Source organism: Haplochromis burtoni, unplaced genomic scaffold (assembly GCF_018398535.1).
Source record: "Haplochromis burtoni strain Fernald_Lab_line unplaced genomic scaffold, NCSU_Asbu1 Contig_125, whole genome shotgun sequence".
NCBI lineage: Eukaryota > Metazoa > Chordata > Actinopteri > Cichliformes > Cichlidae > Haplochromis > Haplochromis burtoni.
Window position 1 is genome coordinate 1,304,958 of NW_024582486.1, and position 13,029 is coordinate 1,317,986.

The window sequence follows — 13,029 nt, forward strand, 5'->3', positions numbered from 1 at the left end:
GGGAGCAGTTATCCTCTGGCAAATGTGAGCTTTATTCATCCTGGGCAGCCAAAATAGCATGAAAATTAAAAAAAACCCTGAGTGGCACGAAATGTTCCCAGAATTATCTAAGGGTTAAATAAATTTTCTTTCAGTTTCTCTGAGTTCAGTATTCGGTTAGTTTTGTGTCTGATAACTGTTAAGTTGAAGTAATTGTTTGTTGTTGTATAATTTGTTAGTGGTTGTTCCTCCTTGTGTCTTGTTTGATTGATCAGCTTTTGGTTCTGTTGGTTGGAGTTATTTTTATGTTCCTGTTCCTGGGCCCTGTATTATCCATTGACGATTGTGCGACTTATTTTTGCACTTTTGGGGTAAATAAGCCCAATTTTGCTCCTATATATATATATATATATATATATATATATATATATATATATCGTACTGTTACACAACCTTTATTACAATAATTGCCCTGTTGTTTATATTCATTCATAATTTATTATTTATTTTACTAAAACTCAATTCCTATGACATTCCTGGACAAACATAGACACATACAGTTAGGTTTATAAGTTTTGGGGCAATGACACTTTTTTCTACATTTTATTGCTATTGTATGCAACACCACTGTGGATTTTATTTCAAATAGGGCAGTAAAATGCAGACTTTCAGCTTTAATTAATAAGGTTTAACAAAAGTATTTCACTGACAGTTTAAAAATTACATCTGTTTTTATAAACAGGCCTCTGAGGCTTGAAAGGAATCGGACAGTTGACTGATAAGCAGCTTCATGGCCAGGTGAGACCAATTCCTTCATTATTTCATGACAAAATTAAAATCAACTCCAAATTAAAAAATGAAAAAAAAAATCCAGAGGTGATTCCAAGTGTTCAACTTGCATCTGGCTGTTAACAGGAACTTTCAATACAAGGTTAAAAGAGATTTTGAATAAGTGGTTGGTTTGAAAAAACAAAATAAATATCAGAGAGATAGAAAAACCTTCAGAAGTGTCTAAATCTACAATATAGTTCATTTTAAAAAGAAATTGGCTACATTTGAAACACCAAAAGACCGAGAAGAGCACAGAAAACTTTGCCATAAAACATCTAAAAGACTCTGTCCAGAGTCTGCCAGCAATGCGATATTCTTTAAGTTAGTCACCTGATTTCAAGCCAACAGAGCATGGGAACACAGCATGTATTGTTGGGTTCTAGGTTTCATACTGTCTTTGACAGCAATCCTTATATTAAAAATTATGTGAGGGGAATTTTGTCCAGTTACTGCTGAAAATGGGAGACTAGTATGCAAAAAAATCTTTCATTAATAGTTAAAGCAATTCTTTTTCTAAGCTGTTTAAATAAAAGTGGAAAGTCAGCATTTCAAAGACGTATCGATTGTTTGCTTTATAATCCACAGTGATGGTATACACAGAGAAAATTACACAGAAAAGCCTCATTAACAGAACACTTATGGACCTTACTGTAGCTTTCACATGCATCTACACCCAGTCACAAACATGCACTCATACGTACACTTACATATAGTTGTGAGTAATCCCGAGCACTTTTTTAACAACTCTTCACTAAGCTTCTGTCTAAAAAGAAGGGAAGTTCACCAACTCCTACATTTGTCCATAGCAACTTGTGTAAGGTTCCATTTCAGTTTAAATCATCATGACCATAAGATACTGAGGCAGAGAAGGTAAAGATTTAATTAACACTGAATATGTGTTTTCTAATGAAATTCTGTGCACCAATATTTCCGAATCAAAGGTGTGTGGACCCAAATGACTTTGAGCTGAGAGTTTGCGAAGAACGAAGAATCAGCCTTAAATAGTTGTTCAAACTGCATTTGATTGGTTTGCTTAAGAGAGAGGCAGGTGGGGTGATCCTTGCTTTCGGTTATAACCCCCGATCAGTTTTAATAATTACTCTTTTGGTGGCGAGCCAGTCCTACTTTATTTTCTTTTAAGTTCATATTTTGAGCATAAAAAACCTTGATCAATTAAGTATTATTAGGTAGTTAAGATCATAGCATTGGCAGCATAATATACATATAAAATAATACAATATACCCTTTGGTTTCAGCACAACTAAAAAATGTTTACTCGGGTGTGCAATACTTTATTTGGTTGCATGATCAAACAAACATAAATCTGTCAGTCATGTTACCTTCAGTACAATAGTTATTCTTTTCCATTTCCAGGATATATGTAATTAAAAATCACATCAGATAAGGCTGCTGGATTCTATTACTGTACATATCAACTCCCTCAAAAAGTCAAACTTTATCATCTAAAGAATGTTTCACGGTTGGTTTTCATGTTAAAATTCAATCCATAACAAACTTTCCTTCGATATATTTGAGAAAATTAAAATTACATATCTTAGCTGAAAGCTGGAACATGAATTCCTAATCAGAGTAAAATGTAGCTTAATTCATAATAGTGTCCTTGCTGAGTTAGATAACATGAAAACGCTGCACAGCTTGTGCCTTGCAAATTTGCTTCAAGCTCTGAACCAAAACATTCACTCAGTAAAAGGCAGACAGTTTAAGAGATTTTAATGTGCTTTTTCATACAGTATATTGTATGCATATCCAGCATGGCATTTCTCATACATATAACTCTCTTATATCCAGGGTTTAAATGTAGAGCTGAGAGGATGATTAACAGTCAGTCTACCATAACATTACGTTTGCCATACAGCGATGGCACTGTTCGGCTGCCTCAGAGGCTTACTTTGTACTCGAAGGGCATAATACTGATTCCAGCTGTTTGTAACCAAGCCTCCAACTTCAGAAAGAAATGACACTAAGAAACAAATATCTAAAAACAATAAGTCTGCTGGGGTTGAGTACAATATTTACAGAAAACAAAAGAAAACAAAGAAAAACAGAACAAATACAAAGTTGGAAAAGACGTCAGTGAAATCAGCCACATCCTAATCATCCATAAGTCTGAATATACATGATTTAAATCCACAATTCACAGCTGTTTAGAGGCAAAAAAAACTGTCCCCTGCTTTTTTTTAACAGGATCAGTATGACTATCATTTCCATCATTATCATTTTACTCATCAGTGTCTCTTTTATTCTCTATTTAGTCTCGTTTACTTTATCCAAAGTAAGGGTGATCGCTTTGGAAGTTGTAGTCTGGACACACTTTCTGAACCAGCTTATAATCAATGCTGAAGAAAGAGATGAAGATGCAGATCACCTTGAAAGGTTTAGCACAAAGCCAAGCAGCGTGGGACTGGGTGTGCTCTGTGAAGCAGGTCTGAGACGGATCATACAGGCAGGGTTTGGATTTCTTGGATCTGTTGGTTTTCTCGTACTCGACCCGACAGTTTAAGGTCTTTGCCTCTTTTGGATCGATGGTGGACTGCTGTGTCTCCTGGATCTGGACGTCCTGCTGGGTGTGGGGGTGCAGATGATGCTGCTGAAGGACCTCAAACTCAACCACTTTGGTTGGTGGCACGATACTGACCGACACATTCCCCAGGCTGGAGGAGTTGTGGCGAAAATAAACAGTAAAAGTCCCATTGATGTGGTCCACAATCTTCCCTGTCACCAACAGGCTGAACTTCACGGTCTTGACATTGAAGTAGAAGTCCCCCCAGCCAAAGATTTTCTTGGTCTTCATGGCTGTCTTTAGTGCAGGTTTACGCTTGGAGCGGTAGCCTGTCTGATCCACTAGCAGGGACTGGTTCCGGGCCAGCTCATAAGGGCTATAGGAACTGTACGGGGGTGGCTTGGATTTCACCGGTGTCTGATCGATCGGTGTGGAGAAGATGGTTTGGTACGGCGGCTTAACTACTCCTCCAACGGTGCCTCCGCCCATGCCGTATGGAAGAGTCTTCATCACCGCCCCCACTGGGCCCAGATCTGAGAAGTCCACTTGCCTCTCCAACCCTTGGACCTGCAGAAGAGACAGAAAGAACAATCAAATTTTACTGACAGTGTAACTGACAATGCTGCACTTTGCCTTTTCATGTCTTTTTCTACCAGACAGACCTTTCAAAAACACAACAGCATCCATCCATCCATCCATTTAACCCAGCTCCTACTACCATAGTTCCAAGTTTTTAGGAATTGTAATTCATTCTTACAAATGCTACTCACTCATATCTATATTTTCATGTCTCAAACCATAATGCCAAGCTCCGCATATACCGAGAATGTTTTGAGTTTTAAGTTAGATTTAGTTTTACTGCATGTTTGCCTAAAAACCAAAAACCTTTTAGCTATTCTTTGTCAAGAACAGCATCCTGTAAAATAGGACTCCATTCATATTAGATGAGTGCCAAACAGCTGATTGATTGAGAAACTGATCAAGTGTCGGGACCCCACTAAAAAATGTCAAATTGAAAATGATTTGGAGGGGATTCAGTCTGGGAAGGATAAGTATTTACAGTCTTGGAGCAGTTATTGGATTTGGTGCATTTCTCAGAGGTATTTAATATTAAATAGTGGCTGCCACATCACTCCTGTTCCCTGTGCTGGCTAAATGCTACAATATAGAACTCTAAGTATGGAACCAACGGCTTGCAACTAGTCCTCGGCTGACTTTGTATCTTCATTTTTAAAGAGGTAAAGACAGAGATCAGAGGTGCTACAGTTTATTCTTTGTTCTGTCAAATGAAAAGTAAATACACATAATGTGATATAATTCAAATGTGTCCAATTTCAATTTGCACTCGTTGTTAAAATTATAAATATTTCAAAGGTCACTCTTTGGTAGCATTCATGTTTACCTCCCACAAGTTTTCTTTTCTACGAGCATCCTAGTTGTTAGATGTTGCTACGTTTCATGTCCTGAATTCAAGAGAAAAAATAGATCTATTTTTGTTAACACACTTTAATTTTGTTGTCAGTGTTGCCACAGAGAGCAAAACAACTCTACATGTAAGGTAATGGATGTGAGCCTTTGTTTGTGCAGACAGCTTTCTGCCTTTAATCCACAGCCTAGGTGGTTATTCACAGGGCTGATTGACTAGAAATCTTGCTCTGCTCTCTTATATGTCTCATCAATCACATCACTGCCATGCTCCTATCCATATGCACATATGTACACACACACACACACACACACACACACACACACACACACACACACACACACACACACACACAGACTTTGAGCTTGAAGCTGTCATGAAGTGACAGTGCCAAGTATTACAACTATTCAGAGGGGTTACATGCGCTTCCCCTGAGGCTGCATTTGGATGGAGTTTAAAAAACTATTCTCCCAGTTGATAAACAACACCAACCCAAAAAACAGAAGTACAGGATCACATCTTTGTGTCTAGTTAGGTTGGGACATTTTCTGTCTTCCTTCATTCGTATCCAATGCAGTGGGACCAGCAGCTTTATGCCTGCCTCATCTTTCATCAACCTCCGACCTAAAAACAACTACATATTGCTGCAGATGCAAAACAATAGCACTTATATAGATTCTGATATATTCCATGCTTGAGGCTGTTGTGATTTGGTGATATATATATAATTGAATTAAACTGAAATGAATTTAATTAACATGCCCGCAGAGCTGATTTTTAAGTAGATTGATTGAAGAGCAAATAAACGGTAGTGTATCGACTGCTCCAGGATGAACTTATAAAAGAAGAAAGCTTTAGATGAATGACCAGTGACTGGGATAATGTCTAACTGCAGATTTTCAACAGACCCCAATTCCCTCTGGTGCACTGACAGCAGGCATGTGCAGAGGTCTTGCAATTTTAAGTCTGTGAATAGATGATGTGAGCTGACTTTGGCATTGACAGGTAGAAACAAGCTACAGTTGATGGCAGAAAAACATCAGAATATGTACAGCAACAAAGCCTGTGTACAGTGCATGCAATATGGGGACTTCCTGTGAATGCGCTGTCAGCAGTGCTGTCAGCTAACTCCATGTGTTGCCATCTGTCAGGCTAACACTCTGCTGGTGCAGTCCTAATCATTACTCAAGCTTGTGGCCCAGAGTTTAAACAAGCACAATCATCATAATCCAGAAACTTCAGCGGCAACATCTCACCATGAACCTCAACCTAACCTTCAGGGTCAGCTGTACGAAGTTTTTAAAGTGATTTTATTCTGGGCGGAGGGGGGGGGGTCTGAGGCTGACATAAGTCCTTCTGAAGGGGGAAAAGCAACTGTACATAGTCCATAGTCAGCAACTTTAACAAGTGTCGATCGAGTGAAAAAGATGAGTACAGAGAAAGGCCCTCTTCTTCTGTGGCATGAAAATAATAAAATGCCAACACAAACCAATAAATAGATGGACTTTTTATTAGCATGAATATGAAATTTTTTGTGCTTGACAGTAAATCAATTTAAAGGGTGAGGATATGTTAGAATAAATATCAGATATTTTCTCTTGACATGAAATCCATAAGCTATAGACTTTTTGAAACAGCGGATGTTTGCTATAAGGTCATATCAGGCTGCCGCATTCAGTGAAAGATTGACGGTTTGAGAAATAAACCTTCATGCTTTTCTTCCTCCTCAGTGCCTATTCAGTTAAGTTACAATGAGTCAGAAGTAACTTTTAGAGCTATAGCCAGAGGGGCACTGCTGAAGTGATGAAGAGGTGCTGAAGCTAAAAGCACACAGGTGCGCACACACAACTAAAAAGTAGTCACTCTTTCAGCTTATGATTTCGATTTGAAAGGAACTTAGAGTTGTAAGTGGTAGCCAACCCTGGTAAATTATATAGTTTGTGATTTTTTCATTGAAAAGACGTTTTTGCAAATGTTTCAGTGGACAGACCTTGAAAATCAGCTTTTCTTCTTTAAGTTTTTTTTTTGTCGGGAACTCACAAAATAGTTGTCAGGTCATAAGTAACTCATAAGTGAGGCCAGAGAATGGCATTATTAGCCACCTGGCAATTTTAGAACTTTGTGGGTTGACCAGGTATCAGCAAATTATGGATTTCAATGTCAGAAACGAAAGTGAAACTCCCACAAGAAGACAATGACCCCTAGCAGACTAGAAAATTCACCAAAAATACCTCAAGAAATGCAAGCTGAAGCTTTTGAAGTGGTCGTCAACGTCAACTGACTTAAACATGACTAAAAATCTGTGGGAAGAACTCTGTGAAAGACCGAAAAGATATCTCTTGAAACCGAGAAGATGAAAACTCCTTAAATCAAGAACTGAATGACTCTAAGCCAGTTACATATGTGTGTGTGTATCTATCTATATCTATCTATTTATATATCTAGACGTTTTGTGAATCATTCTTTAACAATTCCTTGTTAGAGATTGCCAACAATCGCAACGACAACCACCACCCAATGTAAGGGTTATGCTACAGCATCCCTAAATTAACAGTATTGGTAATTACCCAAATACAACGGTAATGGTAAATCCACCGCAATGCATGAGTTCTTTAATCCAAATTATATTTTTAATACTAGAATATAATTAGTGTGTTTAGCTTTGAATTTTCAAATGTACAGTTTTACAGAAAAAACAAAAACCCCCAGAAAAAAATAGTTATTGTTTGATTAAGATCCCAAATTACAGTCATTCACTTGGATTCCTGAACAGAAAAATTTGTTTTAGTGGTTGAATGTTATGCTTGATTAATTTCTGACTTCTCAGAGAGGTCCAGGGTACCGACTCAAATTGGAGCACTGGAGCATATGACAGGTGGACTCGTAAATTTGTTAAGCACTGTATCTAATCAAATATAAGCTTGTATGCATGAAAAAGTGTGCCATCTACTAAAGAGACTGACTGCCATCCCCACAGCCCCACAGCTGGCTAAAAATGAATCTAGGTGCAGCTAGCTGAGAGAACACAAAATTGTGGATGACAGCTAGTTTTACGTTGTACTTTAAAAGAAACACATGCATCACTCGTCTACCAAAGTAGCTACATAACTCCGAGGTTGTATTTCTTATTCTCCCGTTATATCTGAGCCACTGTTGTCAAGAAAAAAACAACTCCATTAACACACACAGTCAGACTTGGGGACTTTTACAGCTTTTCAGCAAACTTAACATGACTCAAAAGGAACATTTCCGTATAAACCTGACTCAGGGGTTGGTGTGAGTCCCCTCTTTTTCAGAGGGAAGCTTTTACGCGCTTCAACATGGCATTAGTGTTTCCTCCAATTAGGAATGGGACTCCTGTTTGGTTGTATGCTGCAGGAAATCACAGCAGAGCACAGCATAAGTATTGTGGTGAGCTTATACATATGTATGATCCAGACAACTCAATAACAGCACAATCACAGAAAGAACAATCAGATTACAGCGCTCGGGAGATAAAGGGAGATAGTGAAGAAAATGTTATTAGTGGAGAAGTGAGATGAGGAGAGGAGAGAGTAAGAAGATCTTGTACATTTTCTAGGAATAGGGAACATTAATCATCTTTAAATTTCATTTGGAGGTTCATATGAGCAAAAAGCAACCCTTAGTTGCTGCGTAGATGGAAGGCCTCCAACCTACCTTAAAGTCCATACAAGAATGAAATGTAGGAATTTGTTCAATGAGGAGATTATCAATGCGGCTGAGACAAAACTGACAGACAAAGCGATGAGACACATCTACAGGCAGGTAGAGAAGGCTGTAGTGAGGGAAAGAAAGCCTATGTGATGAGAGGCTTCACACTACCCTATTAAATAAGGTCAGATGAGCTCTACAATTGACTGCTTAAACCTGTTATATTACATGTCACCACAATTAAGATCTCTTTTCATCATTAGGGAAGCTTTAGATCAATGCCAGCACTTCTCCCTCTGCTCCCTCTTTCTTTTGCACTCTCTGTCTATCGGTTATCTGATCTTCCGTCTGCAGTTTGCTCACTCTCACATTCATCCATAACTTCCACACCTTCCTGATAGCAAGAGTATTCAGAGGAAATGAACCATGCTCCCCGGCTCCTCAGCCCACACCCGACTCCCTCTCCTGCCTCCCGCTCTCCCATTCTTCCCCCGAGGACAGATGTGAAGATGAGAGCTGCTTGTCTCTGAGCTCTCTCCCAGGCTTGTTCCTTTGTTTAATTGGAGTTTTATTGGTGACAATCAATTCATTTCTATCTGCGCTCCAGGCTGCATTGATCTGCTGTCACACAGGAGAGTCAAATGTACAGTTCCCCTCCCACAGCACTACAAACCACAGGCTCTGATGCCAGCTACTGATTGTTTTTCCTTAACTTTCTGTTTCAAGTGCCTTTGCGATTAAAAGTAGTTATCTCATTTTTCTTCAAGAAGACTTGGAAAAGCTGCAAAATGTTAACTGAGGACAATATGATGTAAAGCTGAATGCAGATCTTTTTTTTTTTAACTTTGAAGTTCCTATTTATCCTAAATGCACCTTCACCATTTCTGAAAAAGGCAAATGCCATCAATCTGTGCTTGTGGAAAGCGAAGGATCTTGCAGTAAAAAAAGTTCTCTTTTTGTAGTTTCGAACTTCAAAGATGAAATTTGTAGACATTTCTGTTCATCCACCACTGCATTCTGAAATATGCCGGAAAACCCTGAAAGGGTAAGGCCTTTCATTTCTCAGATGACCCTGACATCTTTGAAACAGTTCAAGCAAAAGGAAATCTGAGTGTCAGAGTCCTGTTTAGGAAAATCTCGACAGATTATAAGCTGTTACATTAGTTTGGTTCGCTTCATCATAGCTGATGTATGAACACTTTCATCTGAAGAAGGCTGTGCCTTTAAAATGAAGGGCGGTATTTGAACTGTCCCGTTTTACTGTGCTAATGCATGCATTTAACAGTAACAAGTCCAAAGTGATCAGAGCATGCATTCTCCCAGCACCCCTGCCATTTTGTTTTCCTCCTCGCTGCGTTGCAAAGCGAGGTGAGAAAATAGCTCAGAGGTTGCAGTACTTAACAAAACAGTCGTATCGCCGCTCTCATAACTCTGAATCAGCCGAACCAAACACAGTGATGGATGGTGACAGTATCTTAGCACAAATTCTTTAGGAAGTCAAGACACACCTGAACACACAGCACAACTAAATGGAAGATGATGTGTGTGTTCTTAGCTGATAAATCTGTACAATAATGACAAAAGCAGTTTAAATACTGGAGAAGAGTTTTGTACTCAGTTGATGTGATTTAATAACATTTATTTTTTAATATAGGCAACCTAAGAAATACACCTGCCTGATGCATGTATGATGTTATTTCATACAGCTGTGCATATAAAAAGGCAGATTCACAAGCGTTTGTGCTTGTGTGATTCAATGATTACTTTAAGGTGCTTTCTTCACATAAAGAGTTATTCTTTGATTAAATTTGAAAGTTTTTGTGACTGATGGAATAATTAAATCTCACTGACAAAACATAGGATATAACAAACTGATTTTGGACATTACTGACTTAAGGCTGACTGGATCCTTCCCTTCAACTACGCCTCCTCAGAATTATCCAGTTACTGTGATGTTTTTTTAGTGATAGATAATAATCAAAAAACACAAATCAAAAACTGATGTGGAAAAATCCCCTCAAGGGATGTCACAATATACTGATAGTTTATGATGTTTTTGAGTGAAATGTTCTAAGCACATATGATAACATCACACATTGCAGTGTTGTGCTTTTGTCATCCATCTGAATATTTATGAATATGAACTCAGACGTTTAATTGATTTAAAAAAAAAAAAGTAAAAAAGGTTACACATGAATTCGAGTAATAACATTATTACAACTTTTTCGGATAAAAAAAAATCACAAAAATGTGATGAGTTCTTTTGTGCAGGTCAACTTATGTAACTGCATCTTTTCGTCCTTATTCACAGCTTGTGTTATTTTTCAGGTCATATTTGTAGCATTATTATGCCTTATTTTATAAACCAGTCTGTGGTGCAGTGTTAGATGTTGCTGCTTCTAGTAAAAGGAGCAAGATGTGGAGTCTGGGGCATTTACAGTGCGTTGAAATGACATAAAAGATGCCTGCCGGAAGACAGGAATTATAATTTGCATCTGTTATGAATATGATGCTTAGAAATATCAGATGTGGATAAAAAGAAACATCTCTGAGAACGGATGGAAGTTTGATGACAGAGTAGTAATTGAGCTACGTGTAGACTGAGAATAAAATGAAGGTGAACTGAACATATCCGATGGTGGTAGTGTGGTACTGTAGCTCAGACGTGCTCAGTTTTTAACAGCAGTCATGCTGCACTGTTTTAACAATAATCATATTACAAAAAAAGAAACTTTTTAACTTTTAGCCTCCCACTCCCTGCCCCCCCCCTTCCAAAAAAATGAGAGAGCTGAAAATGACATTTAATTACAAAAAGCAAAATAAAGCCAGGAGGAAAAAAGATAAACCAGTAGGGGAAAAATGGAGCAAGAGACTGTTGAGAGAGAGAGACAGAGAGGAAGAGGGGGGAAGAAGAGGGGGAAAAAAGCAGTAAAAGCGATTTTGCAGTCCACTGGTGTCGTTGGATTATCATGAAAATGAAAGCTACTGAGTCAGGGAGTATCAGGGAGCAAGGAAATGGAGCTGAGACAGATAACACAGCAAGGGAGAAAAAGAAAAAGAATAAGAGAATGAGTGTAGAGAAAGCAGAGAGGTCTGTAAGACAATATGAGGCGAAAGTGCAAAGAGAGAAAAGGTAAAAAGACAATATATATACGACACAGAGTGAGATTATGAGTGCAATAAGACAAAAATGAGAAACACTTCACCCCATAGAGAATAATCAGAGGTTTCTTGAGAAGTAATATCTGTAATATTGTTTCAAGAAGACCAGCTCAGTTCTGAAAAAAATCACTTGAAGAAGAAATAAAGTATTTTTCCATATTTCAGACTAAATTTAATAAGCATTTTAGTTCATCATCAGCTTTAAAGAATCTGTATTTTTTAGTGTGTAGAAAATAAGGTAAATAAAAACAAGGTTTAGTTTCAAGGAAGAAAGAAAGAGATGCTACTCTACCACTTGATGTCTATATTAGAGGATTTATGAGGGTATTGAATGCTGGCTTAAGTGTAATATGCCGACAATATTGCAAAATATTGCAGATGTGCTAAAATTAGACTAAGGGGGAAATGTAGAAAACTACAATGTCTCACAGTTATGGGAATTTCAGGTTTGTTTTATTGTCTTGGCACAACAAGGCAACTTTAGAACTTCCAACTGTTGTATATTGAGGCATATTTTTACACAATTAATTAACATTTTAATTTAACCAAGTCAGCCAGCGTGAGTGGGAGTTCAATTGCTGGAAAAACTGGCCAGTCATTTTTTTTTTCACCAAGCAAGCAGAAGATCTACAACAAAAACCCAGCGGTGAAAGAAAGGTCATTAGAGGTCAGGCAGCTTGTTAGACAACACATCCATGTGTCTGTATGTACTTTTCTTTACAAAAAAAAGCATAAAAACAAACAGAGAAAATAAAAAAATATAAACAGAACATCAAATATCTTGCAGTGGACACATCATGTACAAATATGTGCATGTATTCAAGCAAATGAAACATTATTTGGAAAGAAATTGCTGTATTTTTTGTTTTTGAAGACTGAGATTACAAGGCCAAACATATTCTCATATTTTTGCAGTAAATAAGAGGCTCCATTTGGCTTACGATCCTTTTGACTATTACTCGTTCAACACAGTTAAACATTACACCTGCAACAGCAAAGCCTCACCTGAAGCTTCTTTATTTGCATCATAATCTAAATCCACCTGTCACTCTTATCTGTGTATTCCAAAGATAAATATTGCTGTCCAGTGATTTATAAATTCAGCAAGGCCTGCTACAACGACAAACTGAAATAATTATGTTCTTCTTACATTTGGAACGACATACCTCTTGTTATAGCACATGGGACTAAAAATAGCCTTTGCAACCACAGAGATTACCACATTAAATAAACAACGTTGCTCTTGTTAACACAGTCTTTTGCAAAACGCATTATGGTACTATATTAAATCAGGAGACTCCACAGTGACTGGCTAAGTATCAGCCACTGCCAAATAAACATACAATGCTAACAAAACACTGGGCATCGCTGCCAGCATTGTATGTAAGTGCTTTCATTCAAGTATGTTTAAGCAGTGCTGCTACAGCCAAATCGGTTT

At 37.9% G+C, this 13,029-nt stretch overlaps 1 protein-coding gene across 2 annotated transcripts in view; it reads right to left on the reverse strand.

The window, feature by feature from the left end:
* Positions 1-471: 471 nt before the first annotated feature.
* The window catches only part of LOC102303556 (neurexophilin-4), a 47,751-nt gene continuing 35,193 nt past the window's right edge, over positions 472-13,029 (reverse strand). The window contains exon 2 of one of the 2 annotated variants that reach the window (XM_042224024.1): positions 472-3,898. In XM_042224024.1, the coding sequence (XP_042079958.1) occupies positions 3,095-3,898 (804 nt within the window). In that variant the 3' untranslated portion in view covers positions 472-3,094. The remainder of the gene's footprint in view (positions 3,899-13,029) is intronic. The other variant, XM_005929703.3, reaches the window with a different exon arrangement.